Source organism: Acanthopagrus latus, chromosome 13 (assembly GCF_904848185.1).
Source record: "Acanthopagrus latus isolate v.2019 chromosome 13, fAcaLat1.1, whole genome shotgun sequence".
In the NCBI taxonomy this organism is placed as follows: domain Eukaryota; kingdom Metazoa; phylum Chordata; class Actinopteri; order Spariformes; family Sparidae; genus Acanthopagrus; species Acanthopagrus latus.
Window position 1 is genome coordinate 19,005,334 of NC_051051.1, and position 12,573 is coordinate 19,017,906.

The window sequence follows — 12,573 nt, forward strand, 5'->3', positions numbered from 1 at the left end:
GTTTACTAAGGAGAAATAAAAGCATCCTGACTGGAAACATCACAGCTTGACAAGGTTATATAGTGCGTGAAGATCATTGACATCCATCAACTCCTTATCATTCAGCATTAGTGAAGTAAGATGGCTGAACAGAGCCTAAATGATACTAAAAGACAACACCACTGATGCCATCTGGCATAAGAAAGAGAAGTACCTGCAGCCATACCATGAGACAACATAGTAGCTGCATTTCCCAGGCTGTTCAATTTATCCTCACACTGCACTCTTTTTCTGTGAATGCAGCATTAAAGGTTTCATTTTGAAACCATTGTGTTTTAAAAATGATAAATAAATGCGTCTTGTATGTTTTTTTAATTGATATTACTGAACTGAAGGTAACATTTGTTACAGATCCTAGTTAGACTGATGAGTGTGCTAGAATGTGGCAACACACCAATAAAGTGGAACAACAGTAGCATCAGAAACATCATTACATAAAAGTATGTCAGTACAAATGTTTGTCAGTGGTAATATTTTTTTTGGTTGTTGGTTAGAGGAAACCATTGGCCAGAGTGAAAACATAGACGTGCAGGTCTGTGCATCAGGGCATGTTACTTAACTAGTTTGGTAATCCACTAGTAATCCCATTTGTCTGTAGCGTCAAACCTTGTGCATCATGCCTGTAATTTTTCTGCAGTAAGCCTAAAGAATTGTTTATAAGGGACGTAAATGAACATTACCAAAGGTATTCCATGTTTGTTATTGTTAAAGTTCTCTATGGCTTTAAGAATATCCCCATCATAACAGAGGTAGCTACTCCCCCACTTTGCTGAGGTCATCCAGTAGTACCAGGATGAGGATAAGTGAAGGGGATTAAAAAGAGTCCACTGAGACTGATGACCCCTCCATGAGGTCATCAGCACACTGCTGTTATATCCCCTTTTCTGTAACCACAATCAGCCCTCTGAAGATTAGGCAAAAGTCTTGTCAAATAATGACATGGCAGATGGTCCCATCCAAATGAATTAACTGTGTCCACAGGGACTATTCAGATAAATGAACAACTAATGAATATGTTTAGGATGCAGTTTTTAGGGTGTTAGATTTGTATGGACCAAAGGTAAAAAAAAACAAGAATTTTGTTTGGTAAGCAAACTGAAATTAATATTTTCAGTAGAGTTGGGCGGTATCCAAATTTTGATACTGTCAAACCTCCTCCCTATTTTACCACTGTATAGGGTATTACCCTGACTGATGAAAAATTATGACGTAAGGCTCAGATGGCGTCACCAAACTGTTGGCTTGTGCCTACACTGTTCAGAAACTGAATACCAAACACTAATACTGAAACAATAACAATATAACATGCACAATATTAGCAACAAATAGCAGCTTATACAATTGTGCAAATACAGCAGTCAAACAGTATTAAATTAAAAAGAACACACCGTGCGAATAGGAACTGTGTAGCAAGTGGCAACAAATCTAGATTTTTCGCCAGAAAAACCAGCATGTTTACTTTTTCCGGCTTTAACAGGGCACGTTGTGGACTGACATCTTTACCTGTGGTGCTGAAAACCTGCGCTGATGGTGAGCGTGTGGCACAGACCTACAGGTACTTTAAGGCTTCTCGCGACATTGTGGGAAAACACCCAGCAGCACATTTCCACTAGAGAAGTGGGTCCTTGTCTCCTTGAATATTGGGCTCCAAACAGTAGGCTGTTATTTCAGCTCCGGCTCCGTCCTCTACGGTGCCGACACAACCTGCCACTGCAGCGGCTTTTTTTTGCAAGTATTTTGTCACTGGATCAGTGCAGGTTTTCCGACGGAAACTGTCCCTTTTGTATTGTTTTCCCGAAGGCCTCCAGTATCGTCGGCTGCGTATAACTGGCGATGGACCGAACTGTTGTTGGTCCTGCATCGGTATCAGCAGGAGTTGAAACTGTTGAGTGAACTCAGGGCCAAATGCATCCTCTCAGCAGTGAGTGGGTGGTTGTTTCAGAGATGTGTCCTTAGGTTAGAGGTGTTTTCATCTCTCGTGATCACCTTTCATTGCACACTTTACAAATTGCCTCATCAGTATTTACCGCCTCTCCCTTCTCCTTAGCTCAGAACCCGAAATACTGCATAAGTCATGTTCTTCTTTGAGCCCAGGTCACTTGGGGCCGACTTGCCATCTTTTTCCCTCTCTCTCTCTCTCTCTAGCCCCATTCACACAGGAGAAGACACATAAAAGCTGCAGCCATGGTTCGCCAATTCTCTGCCGATGGTGATTCACACAGAGCGAAGCATCTCCACCTTAAAGACAAACCGCCGTGAAATCACACAAGTTGTTCTTAGACAGGACAGCAGGCCGCCAATTTGCCTGTCCTTTTGGCAGCTCAGTCCACGGTTTTAGACAGAGGGTGGCAAATTGGGGGGCTGTTTTGGTCCGTGGATTTGCCGCCTCGGAGGGTATACTTATTTCCCCCTCGCCTGCTATCTAAATCCGAGGCGTCAATGTGCCGGCCCCTCCATGAGATGGGTGGAGGTGCTGATGACCTGTGCTGTTGTGCTACCCACAGCCGGGGAGTTTTAAAACCGGAAAACAGCTGATCACAGCAGTCAGTCCATCACTTCATCCGTAGACATTAAGATTAGCAACTGGACAGCGGCTGAGATCCAGGAGATGCTCGTGTCTCCTCGGTCTCTGTAGCTGTTGGTTGTGTCCGCTTGTTGTTTTAGCAGCAAGCTAGGAACGGTCACTACTTTCATCTTAAAAGCCCCCCCCCGCTAAGAACCCAGTTCTAAACTCCAATGGGGTGCAATGTAAAGCTATATATATATATATATATATATATATATATATATATATATATATATATATATATATATATATTTGATGAACAGTATTTCCAGATAGATAGGAATAAGGTCCCCAGAATGCTGTGTAAAGCTATAGAGGTGGTTACTTAAATGGGTCCTGTGAAGTAAAGTAGTATGAAATTGTGTTGCCCTGTGAGGACAGTTTACTTATACTAAGTCTTGAAAAGCAATGACTAAAGATTTTTCCATTTTGAGTAATATGCCTTTCCAAAAATGACATGCCACACCTTAAAACTCTAATGTTGTGCATCAATACGTGTGTCTATTACTCCTATCCACAATGCATCCACAAGGCTGTAGAATATGCATTACCTGACATACTGAATCTATTGGCTGTAACTTCAGGTCAATGTATTTGTGTTGTTTTGAAGAGTTACTTATGCACCTGTTTGTTGTTCCCAGCAGAGGGAGCAGAGTAGCTCAGAACCCAGTGGGATGGAGCAGGAAGAGAGCATTACTAAGACCTATGTGGTGAGTTATCTCTGGAAGCCATTATGTTTTTTTCTGTGTGTGTATGTTATGTGCAAGTTTTGTCTTAGATTTGTGGGATCACACCAAGCACCCCATTGCGTTGTTATTACCAGAATCCATTCTGGTGCATTGTATTCTGTGATGTAATGTTTTGATTTGGTGTCATTACCAGTCATACCATGGTAGAACACTGCAATGAAACATAGCCCAATACATCTTTTCTTATAAATGTAACACTCAGTTCTGCAGGAAGCAATTTGTTGTTCCACAATACTAACAACAATGAGCTCACAAAATTAAATGAGAGGTGGTTCAACCAAGGAAGGGAAATGTGATTCAAGGGAAATGTGATCAGTCCTGGTACACATTACAGTTTGAGAATCTAACTACACATTTTTTTTATTCAATGTGTAAATTAAACATTTTGTATGCAACTAATTTATCTGATACTCGAAATATTGTAGGATGTGTGTGATCTGACGCGCCATATCCAGATCCAGAACCATCCAGGAAGTTATCCCTAGAAACTAGAGTTTGACTGATTAATCAATTTGGGAAGTTAATTGGTGGCATAGAGATGTTTTACAAACTATTGTCATCCGTAGAAATTGACTCTGATAGCGATCTTTGGCTGCACAGCCTCCACCAGCCGCACAATGTTGTTGCATATAGGCTCCATACGTGTAACTATACAGTTAGTGGGATCCGTTCTGTTTCTATACAGAATGACTTGAACGACTTAACCATTTGACTCTCCTATGCAGACAAGTTCGCAAGCACCACTCCAACATCAACCACCATGCCATTCTGTGAAAGTGGAAGAAAAAGTTTTGTCCATTGTGCTAGTCTCTCTTATTCACATGCCATTCTAATGATAAAAATGTCCTACAGAATCTGTTTTATTCCACTCGTGATTCCAGTCAGTAACACCGGTAATGGGCTTGTTAATCATGGCAAAACTCAAAACTGCAAAATTTTGCATTCCACAAAGACGATTCCACCAGCATAACGCTGGTTATTCTTAGCTATAACTATTAACTTGATTTTAAATGAATTAAATCTAATTTCCGGCTATGTGTAAGCTTTGTCTGTGTTACTTGGCACACTTTGTACAATGTCCTCTCCAACTTTAGGAGGATTTTTATCTGAAGCGTTGCATTGCACGTCACTGACATTTCACATCAATCTATGAAATTTTGCCTTTTCAACCAGCCTTATGTTTAGATCAAAGCCGAGCCAAGGTGATAAAAATCTGTGTCTACTGAAGAGTCAATTGACCCTGGTGTAAATGCCAAGTTTATACATCAGTTTAAACAGAATTTTGGACCAGATACATACATTTTAACAATGGCCGTATGAAACGGTGAAAAATTATCTTTCAATTATTTTGACAGATCTTGCGGTATGATAGTAGTATTTTCATTTTCACTGAAAAAAAAAAACAATCAATTTGTAGACTAGAACATCTGTACAGCACTATTAATTCATTTTAATGCTGTTTTGTCACACATATTACCTTTATCAAATGATGATGCTATGATTTGAATATTGCACATCATAACTGAAATGTGCAGCCTAATTTTAACTTTTTAACACCTGACATAGATTATTTTTTAAAGGAATGAAGGTGCAAATACACCTTTTTCTCATTTAAATCAAAGCACACTCAACAAGAAATAACATGACCTCAATTGTTTCATGTAATGTAAATAAAGTGCTAATGTTAAACGTGCTTGACAAACTCAAACAAATAAATCAACCTCAAATAATCCTGATGTATTAAGAAATACATTAACTGATCTAAAAAGTTTAAACACACTGTTAAAACTTTAAACTATAGCATTGGCTCTGCATACAGAAGTTTGGATGAGTAGTAATTAAATGATGTCTTAACATATTGTAATACATATTGACAGATAGAGAGAAAGCAAGCTTGTGTGGATGGGTGAGAAAGAGGGAGTGCGCTTAGTACAGACAGAAGTTTATAAGTGTTACAAAAACGTTCTAAGCTCAGTGTTACTCTCATATCCTCTGGTTCCTGTTGGTTAAGTGTCCAATGTTGAACTAGAGTGCAGACTGGACTCTCTACAAGGACACAGATTTTGACAGCTGATTAATATGAAAGAGGGTTGGTCCACGTTATATAGCCCATATCTCCTTTATGATGACAGTATCCTAAATATCCGCTATGAACTATTTTAATCTGGTCATGGGTCGCTTCTTAAGCTCTTATCTTTGTCCCATCTTCCTCATCTCCCCCCCTGCCCCACCATGGTAAACATTACCAGAGAAAACTGCGTAATAGGTCCCTCATGACGGGGGAAGGGTGGAACCAGCACTGCAGCATTTTTCTGTGGAAACAAATCTGTACAACAATTCAAATTAAAATGGATTAACAGAAATGCTTTTTCATTTTCAGAATATAGCTGTGTAATTTGACTCATAAATAAAATGAGTAATAAATCATCCAAATTGCATTTTCATTTTATTTTTCAAAACTGCTCATTTTGTAACTTAATTAAAATGATAAAAATTTAAGATTTAATTTTCAAAAGATGCCCCAACAAATAATTACCAAAATTCAATTTGAAATGTCAAATTTGAAAATTAAAATGCATTAGCAGAAATGCTTTTTCATTTTAAGGTCATAGCTGCATTATTTGACTCATAAATAGTCACTACCAGCAGTTCTTCAAGCGGTTTCATTACGATCACTGTAAATGTTAGAGCATTTGCGCACTGCAAAAAAAGGTGCGGATGATTTGACCAAGCAAATGCGAACCATGGCTGGCTTGACTGCAGTACAGAACTGGACATGGTGGTGATTTCCCCACTGTTTCTGAAAACATGTACCACAGTCTATACTAATGCAGCCTTCACACTCTCCTCTTGTCTTTCCTCTTGCTCCAGAGTTGAAAATGCGCACCGCTTGGGATTGCAAATTCAAATTGAATTTTGGACTCTTTTTTTGCGGGGGGTGGGCAAGAAAATGAAAAAGCAATGTCCTCTTGTTTCCTTTTCAGTTGTGTGACAAAATGAGCAGTCTTGAAGAAGAAAATGAAAATGCAATTTGGATGATTTATTACTCATTTTTGGTAATGCATTTTAATTTTCAAAGCCTCCTTGTTGTGGGGAAGCCCTGTGAGTCGATTACCGAGTGCAGTCGAGTCCTGACTAGTGATCATCATTGAGCTGCGGAACTCTACTGCACTCGGTAATCGACTCACAGGGCTCATAACAAGCCTGCAGCTGGAGAGGTGAGTTTTGTTTATCTTTTCTGACAAATCCAGCAATGATATCAGTTGTTTGATGCCTCGAAATATGTGCTGGGACCCTGTTGCTAATGTTGCTGAAGTTTGGTGCTGCTCTGAGCATTATTTGTGGCTTTTTGATGGCGGTTTATACTTGGACCCATTTACTACAGTGTATTGTTGATGTGCGGTCATTTCTGAGGATGCTAAAACTACATAAGCTAGCGGTCCGCAAGCTTTATCTCTCGAGGGGGGGTCCTACTCAGTGTCACTGTGTGTTAGAACATGGAATAAACTTACACTGGAATATCCCTTTAAACCAATCGCGGTTTAGTCAGTTCATTTGTTTGTTTAGATGAGACAATCATGATAATTCACTCTGGAGGTTGAGGGGGTTGTTCCTGTCTTCAAATCACCTTCCTTTTTCCCGGGCATCCGCCTTATCCGTCCACTAGACTCCCTGTTTGCTTTTTCCCACACTTCCCCGCTCCTTCTGCTCATGTCAGACTATATATATGTATATATATATATATATATATATATATATATATATATATATATATATATATATATATATATATATATATATGAGAGAGAGAGAGAAAGAGCAGTTTCTACTTCAAGATGTTTCCAGTGTGCAGTTCTCCAGAGGCAATAGTGCCTTCTGTATTCAGGGTTTGATAATGCACAAGCTAAAGAGGTGCATACCTGGCTTGCAAGATTCCTTAAATGGGTACAGTCTCATCAGTAATTGATATTGATGAAGACCTCATCTTATGTTCATTTTCAAGTTCAGTGGAGTGTTAAACTAAATCCGAGAGCAGATCTCGTGATTCTTAGTGGCTATGTCTGAAAATGTCTTTGAAAGATGTGTTGGGGTTAGGTAAAGGCCAGCTTCAAGGTCAGAGTAAAGCAGGCTTTTAAGTAAATCCATCTCCTAGTCTGTCAGCTCTGTTGTTATTTACACAGACGAATCCAAGTTTGTCATGCCTAGTCAGTATATACAGTACAGCCCGAACAAAGGGGGTTAAGACATTCCCTCTCTCTAATGCAATAAGTTGAAGCTGCCTGAGCCGCATCACCTGAAAAGATTAGCCCTGTTGCTCTGGCAGAGAGAGTCGGAGCCGGTGAATGTGTTCAGCAAGGACAACTAGAGTCGGAGTGCATGGGTGCTCCTTTGTCCACAAATGAAAGCAGTAATCAAGATCAGATTCTGCAACGCACCTCTTCGGCAGGATGGCTCCAGTAAACAGGTACAAGGACAGTTTAGGTTGGGGAAATGTGCTGTAGTTCAAAGGCTTATAGTCTAAAGAGGTGAAAGCTCTGAACACGGAAGTGGATATGTTCCTCTCGGAGCTGTGATATTACTGAATGGCACAGCAGGTTATTGATTATTGAGATACAGCACTGAGATTTGGAGCTAGAGCTTCTCAGCACACTAGAGCTGTATGATCTCCTTTATGTACTTAAGTACTGTAATGAAGTTAGATATAGTAATATTGTCCTTTCAGGATGAGCATGTATATTTGGCATATGAAGAATATGGTTGAAAAGTCTGTTGACTACATTTAATGCATTTTTGAAGAAAGCTTAGGCTCTCACTTACTGAGGGACAAACATTAGTACCTTTAAACTGTGAAGGAACATGACCAGAACATTTAATCAATGATGAATCAAAGCTAAACACATTTGGTATGGATTGGCCTTAAAGGTGAGATTTTACTGATTAACTACTACCACTACGTGAATTATTAAACTTTTCATTAATCCTTGGTTATATCAGGTGCTTTTATCAAGTGAAATCAACACATGTTGTTCTGAAGTTGTAGCCCCTGTTCAGATATATTAGTAAATATAAAAGTTTTGATGTTTGATGGATTACTATTCATGAGCTGCAGCTGTTGAAACTGTGGTTGTGGGTGGCAGTGAAAAAGTTGACCACCGACTAAACTTGCCTCCAGCGTTTCTCTGCAGCGCTGTGAAATGAGTGCTGCACTTCTGGAGAATACTAACTGTTGTCAGATTAAAGGCTTTTCCTCAGTTTTTAAATTGTAGCATGCTTGAATGGCCAGCAATTATTAATGCGTGCACCTAAACATGTATCCATCCAACTATTTGAATTGTTCTAATTGGCATTTAAAAGTTTTGCTGTCAGTTTATTGACAAAAAGTAGAATACAAGTCCTGTTGCTGTTATATAAGTAGGCAGTCAGTAGGCAGGTAGGTGGTTTTGTTTCATTCTATCATTACTGTTATCAGGACTGCATTGCATTCTTTTTGTATCTTTGGTACAGTACATCAAAATGATGATAACACAGATTTAATGATGCAACAGTATTAAAATTAGCCACACGCACACAGAGCGGACGACAGCGCTGCCACTGCTCTGCAGATGAATTGGAAGCCGCTGTGTTATTATTAAGTTCCAGCGGTCTGCAACAGCAGCTAACAGCCAGTGAGAGACAGCGGATGGGAATCGAATTCTTTCCGCCAAGCTGACGCTTGCGCCCTTCGCTCTCTTCTCTCCCTCTCTCTCTCATCCCATAACGCTGCCGAGCTGTTCAGCCTGGAGACAGGCGAGAGAGGAGGACAGGATGAACTGAAATCAAGAGACAAAGGATGAATGGAAGGGAGAGAAGCTAAGGAATGATTAGGGTTGTTGGAAGAAGACAGGCCAGCTAAGCCATTTTTTAGTGTGTTTGTGTGTGTGTGTGTGTGTGTGTGTGTCTGTGTCTGTGTGTGCATCTTGGCTGATGACGCATGCTCGGCTCTGCGATGGCGTTAGGAGACCCGACTGCCTTCAGCGCTGTGGAGGAGGCATCCCAATCCTCACAAGGGGCCCACATGCAGTAACGTCTCTCCGCCGTGGCTTCTCTCCCCTGCCAGTGTGTGTGAGTGTGTTTGTGTGAGCATGTGTGTGTGTGTGTTTGTTCTCTTCTTCTTCTTCTTCTTCTTCTTCTTCTTCTTCTTCTTCTTCTTCTTCTTCTTCTTCTTCTTCTTCTTCTTCCTTAGCAACCCCTGCCTGTTTTTTTATCATACTCCTTGCTTCTTCACACGGGTATCTTTTTTCTCCAACTTTCCTGCTTTTTTCCTCCAGTGGTGATATAAGTGATGATGAATTTGAGCATAGGTTGAGACCTCCTTTTTTGTCTGACCAGCATGGATTGTCTTTGCATTGTCACCACTAAGGTAAGAGACACAGCAGGAGTGAATGTTTCACTTGAGAAGATGAGGAGACATAGACTGAACGATTAGGGAGAGTGAGGCATGCAGTGAAACAGGAGGAAAGAAGCTCTGCTTATGTGTTGTTTCTGAATGTTTTCTTGTGCACACGTTTTTGTCTTACCTCACCGTCCTGATAGTTTTCATTACTTTGTTTGAAGTGAAAAGTCATATGAATTTTTTTTTATTGTTGCTGAAGGATGCTTTCAGCATATATTAACTGTAGGTTATTATGGCTTGACAGAGTGAGTTGTCATATATAGTTTGAGTGTGTACATGTTTGGGAAAATGATTCACATCTTCCAACACAGCATGTGTGCTAGTCAGCAAGCTAGAGAACGGGAGGCTGTCTGTCTGTTGAGATATGGCAACAGAAGTTGGGTTGAACTTCTGTCAGTTGGCTTTTGGCTTGTAGCTTTACTGTGGATCTCTGCTCACACAGAACACGAGTACTTCTGAAAGCTGTTAAATCCACTTGGCTAAGGCTGCAATCAAAAACATATTTGCATTATTTTGATACATGTAAGCTGCATAATTGCAGTATTTCATTTGAATGTCACAAAATTGTACTTTTTTCACTAAACCTTAATCACTGAGCATGTACTGTTGACCATTCACTGTGTAAATGACCACTGCATCACTAGAATGGGCTATCCTTTCATCATAGCAATGTTTTACTCATGCGCTTTGATGCTGTATCCCTCTCGTGTTCACTAATATGAAGAACACTTTTGTTTGTGAAACTCTTATGTGTAAATATTTCTCTTATGTAATTATGGTTCCTTTTATGTAGAAAATACAGAAGTAGGCCACTATGCTGTAAATGCTGTATAACTTTTGTGTAAGTTATTCAGTAACTCATGCATATTTTTATATGATATGTATGTCAGCTGAAAGTATTGCTGTACTGGAAGTACAATAGTGTTTTCCATACCATAGCTCACAGTTACTAGTGCAAATTGTTCAAACAAGTGTTTGAAAAACTGAACAAATCTATAATCCACTGAACTGCCATTTCAAATTGTTCCCAGGACATGATGTTTGTCCATCTGGAAATGTAACTAAGGAATGAAGCTGATATTCTCAATAAAGTTTATCCTCTTTCGTCTTCTGTATTTCCAGAAGATAAGTGGGCACGGTGGACAAAACCACTGCGTATGTCAGAAAAAGTTATATTCTAATTGAATACTTTGGGCATGTAAACACACATCTTATCTGATCACTTTAGTTAGCATTCATGTAAACAATTCAGTTACAATCTCTAATCATAATGACTTATTCAGATTGTGGAAATATTGTGCATGTACTGCAACTGCACAATGGTGAAAAGGTTATTCCTTGCCTACTTTATACATAACACTAAGGTCACATAGACTTCTTGCATAGACCATTCCAAGTGAAACTGACTTTATTCATTTAAGTGGAACATCTCCACGGAGTGGTTTGCTGTTTAAGTATAGACAGAGTCTCCATCCAGCAAGAGAATAAGCGTACTGTCCTGGCTGACAATGTTGAAGATGGACATAAACATATCTCTTCCTTTTATGTTGTAGAACATGTAGCAGAAGCAGAGACCCCTTTGGTCATTTAGCATGGTGATATCCTGAAAGCCATGATCAAATATTTATGCTTTCTTTTTGCATGAAAGCCATCACCAAGCCACCTTTACTGTGTTGCCCCTCATTCAGCATGCTCGGTCAAAGTGGTTGCCTTCTGAGAGAAGAAAGTCTTATGACATTGGATTCAGTTTGTTGATGGAGGTCATAATTGCCTTTTTGAAAAATAGATTCCGAAGGTACTAAAAAACATCAGTTTTGTCATCATCAATCTTTATTTGTATGGTGCCAAGTCACAACAAAAGCCATTTCATGACACTTTACAAAATGAGCAGGTTGGGGCGATACTGCTTGATTCATTATTTGGATCATTTGGATGATCACTTCTTTTACACACAACAAAGTCATGTCTGTGTTTGTGCCATAATGGACAAGAATAAAAAATACCTCTAATGCAAAATTAAAGAGGTGTTACGTGCACTAACTAGTGCTGAACCTTAATGTAGTGGATATCTATCGGAATATGAGATTTTAAATTATGTTGCATATGTTACATAATTAAATACTAGAGATGGCTTTAACCTATCCAAACCTGGATCTGTTTTTTTGATTTATGAGAATGGGTAATATTGCTCTTCCTGTTAAGAAAAATGTGCTTTCTCAGAAAGATGACATTGGGCTTGAATACACAAAACAAACAGACTAGATGGCACTGCATTACTTTTTATTCTGCCACAGTTGTCCATAAACATTCACACTGTGAGTGATTTGCTTAAGTAGCTCTGTGGTAACCCTGGTGACCTGACTGTAGGTAGTTAAAATTAAAAACAGAAGAAAAATACAGCATTTGACCCAGGGGCGATTCTAGGGTCACAGCTTTAGGGGTGCTGAGCACCCAATGAGTCCAACTGCCACCATCCACCATTTTTTCTCACAAAAACAAAAAATATGTCTATTGAAAAATAATTTTAACATTGGTTCAGCTAACTTCAAAACCCATTTTTTTTCTTTTTTACATTAGCTTACCACTAGCTTAACACTTTTCCATAGGTATGATTGGCAAAATAGAATGAAAACATTTTTGAGAAAGATTGTTTTGTAGCAGGGGTTCTCTGAGTTGTTAATCTAGCAACACTAGCGGGGTCCGGGGTGAACATTTGGAAAAATAACCCTTTAAATGGTGACTACTGGTGAGATTTTTAAGGAAAAACAATCATTTTCAGAATTTAA

The 12,573-nt window shown here is 39.3% G+C and overlaps 1 protein-coding gene across 10 annotated transcripts in view; it reads left to right on the forward strand.

Annotated features, from left to right (window-relative positions):
* The window catches only part of dlg2 (discs, large homolog 2 (Drosophila)), a 268,677-nt gene that overhangs the window by 68,481 nt on the left and 187,623 nt on the right, over window positions 1-12,573 (forward strand). For all 10 annotated transcript variants that reach the window (XM_037118617.1, XM_037118620.1, XM_037118621.1 and 7 more), the window contains exon 4: window positions 3,247-3,315. In XM_037118617.1, coding sequence (XP_036974512.1) covers window positions 3,247-3,315 — 69 coding nt within the window. The remainder of the gene's footprint in view (window positions 1-3,246; window positions 3,316-12,573) is intronic.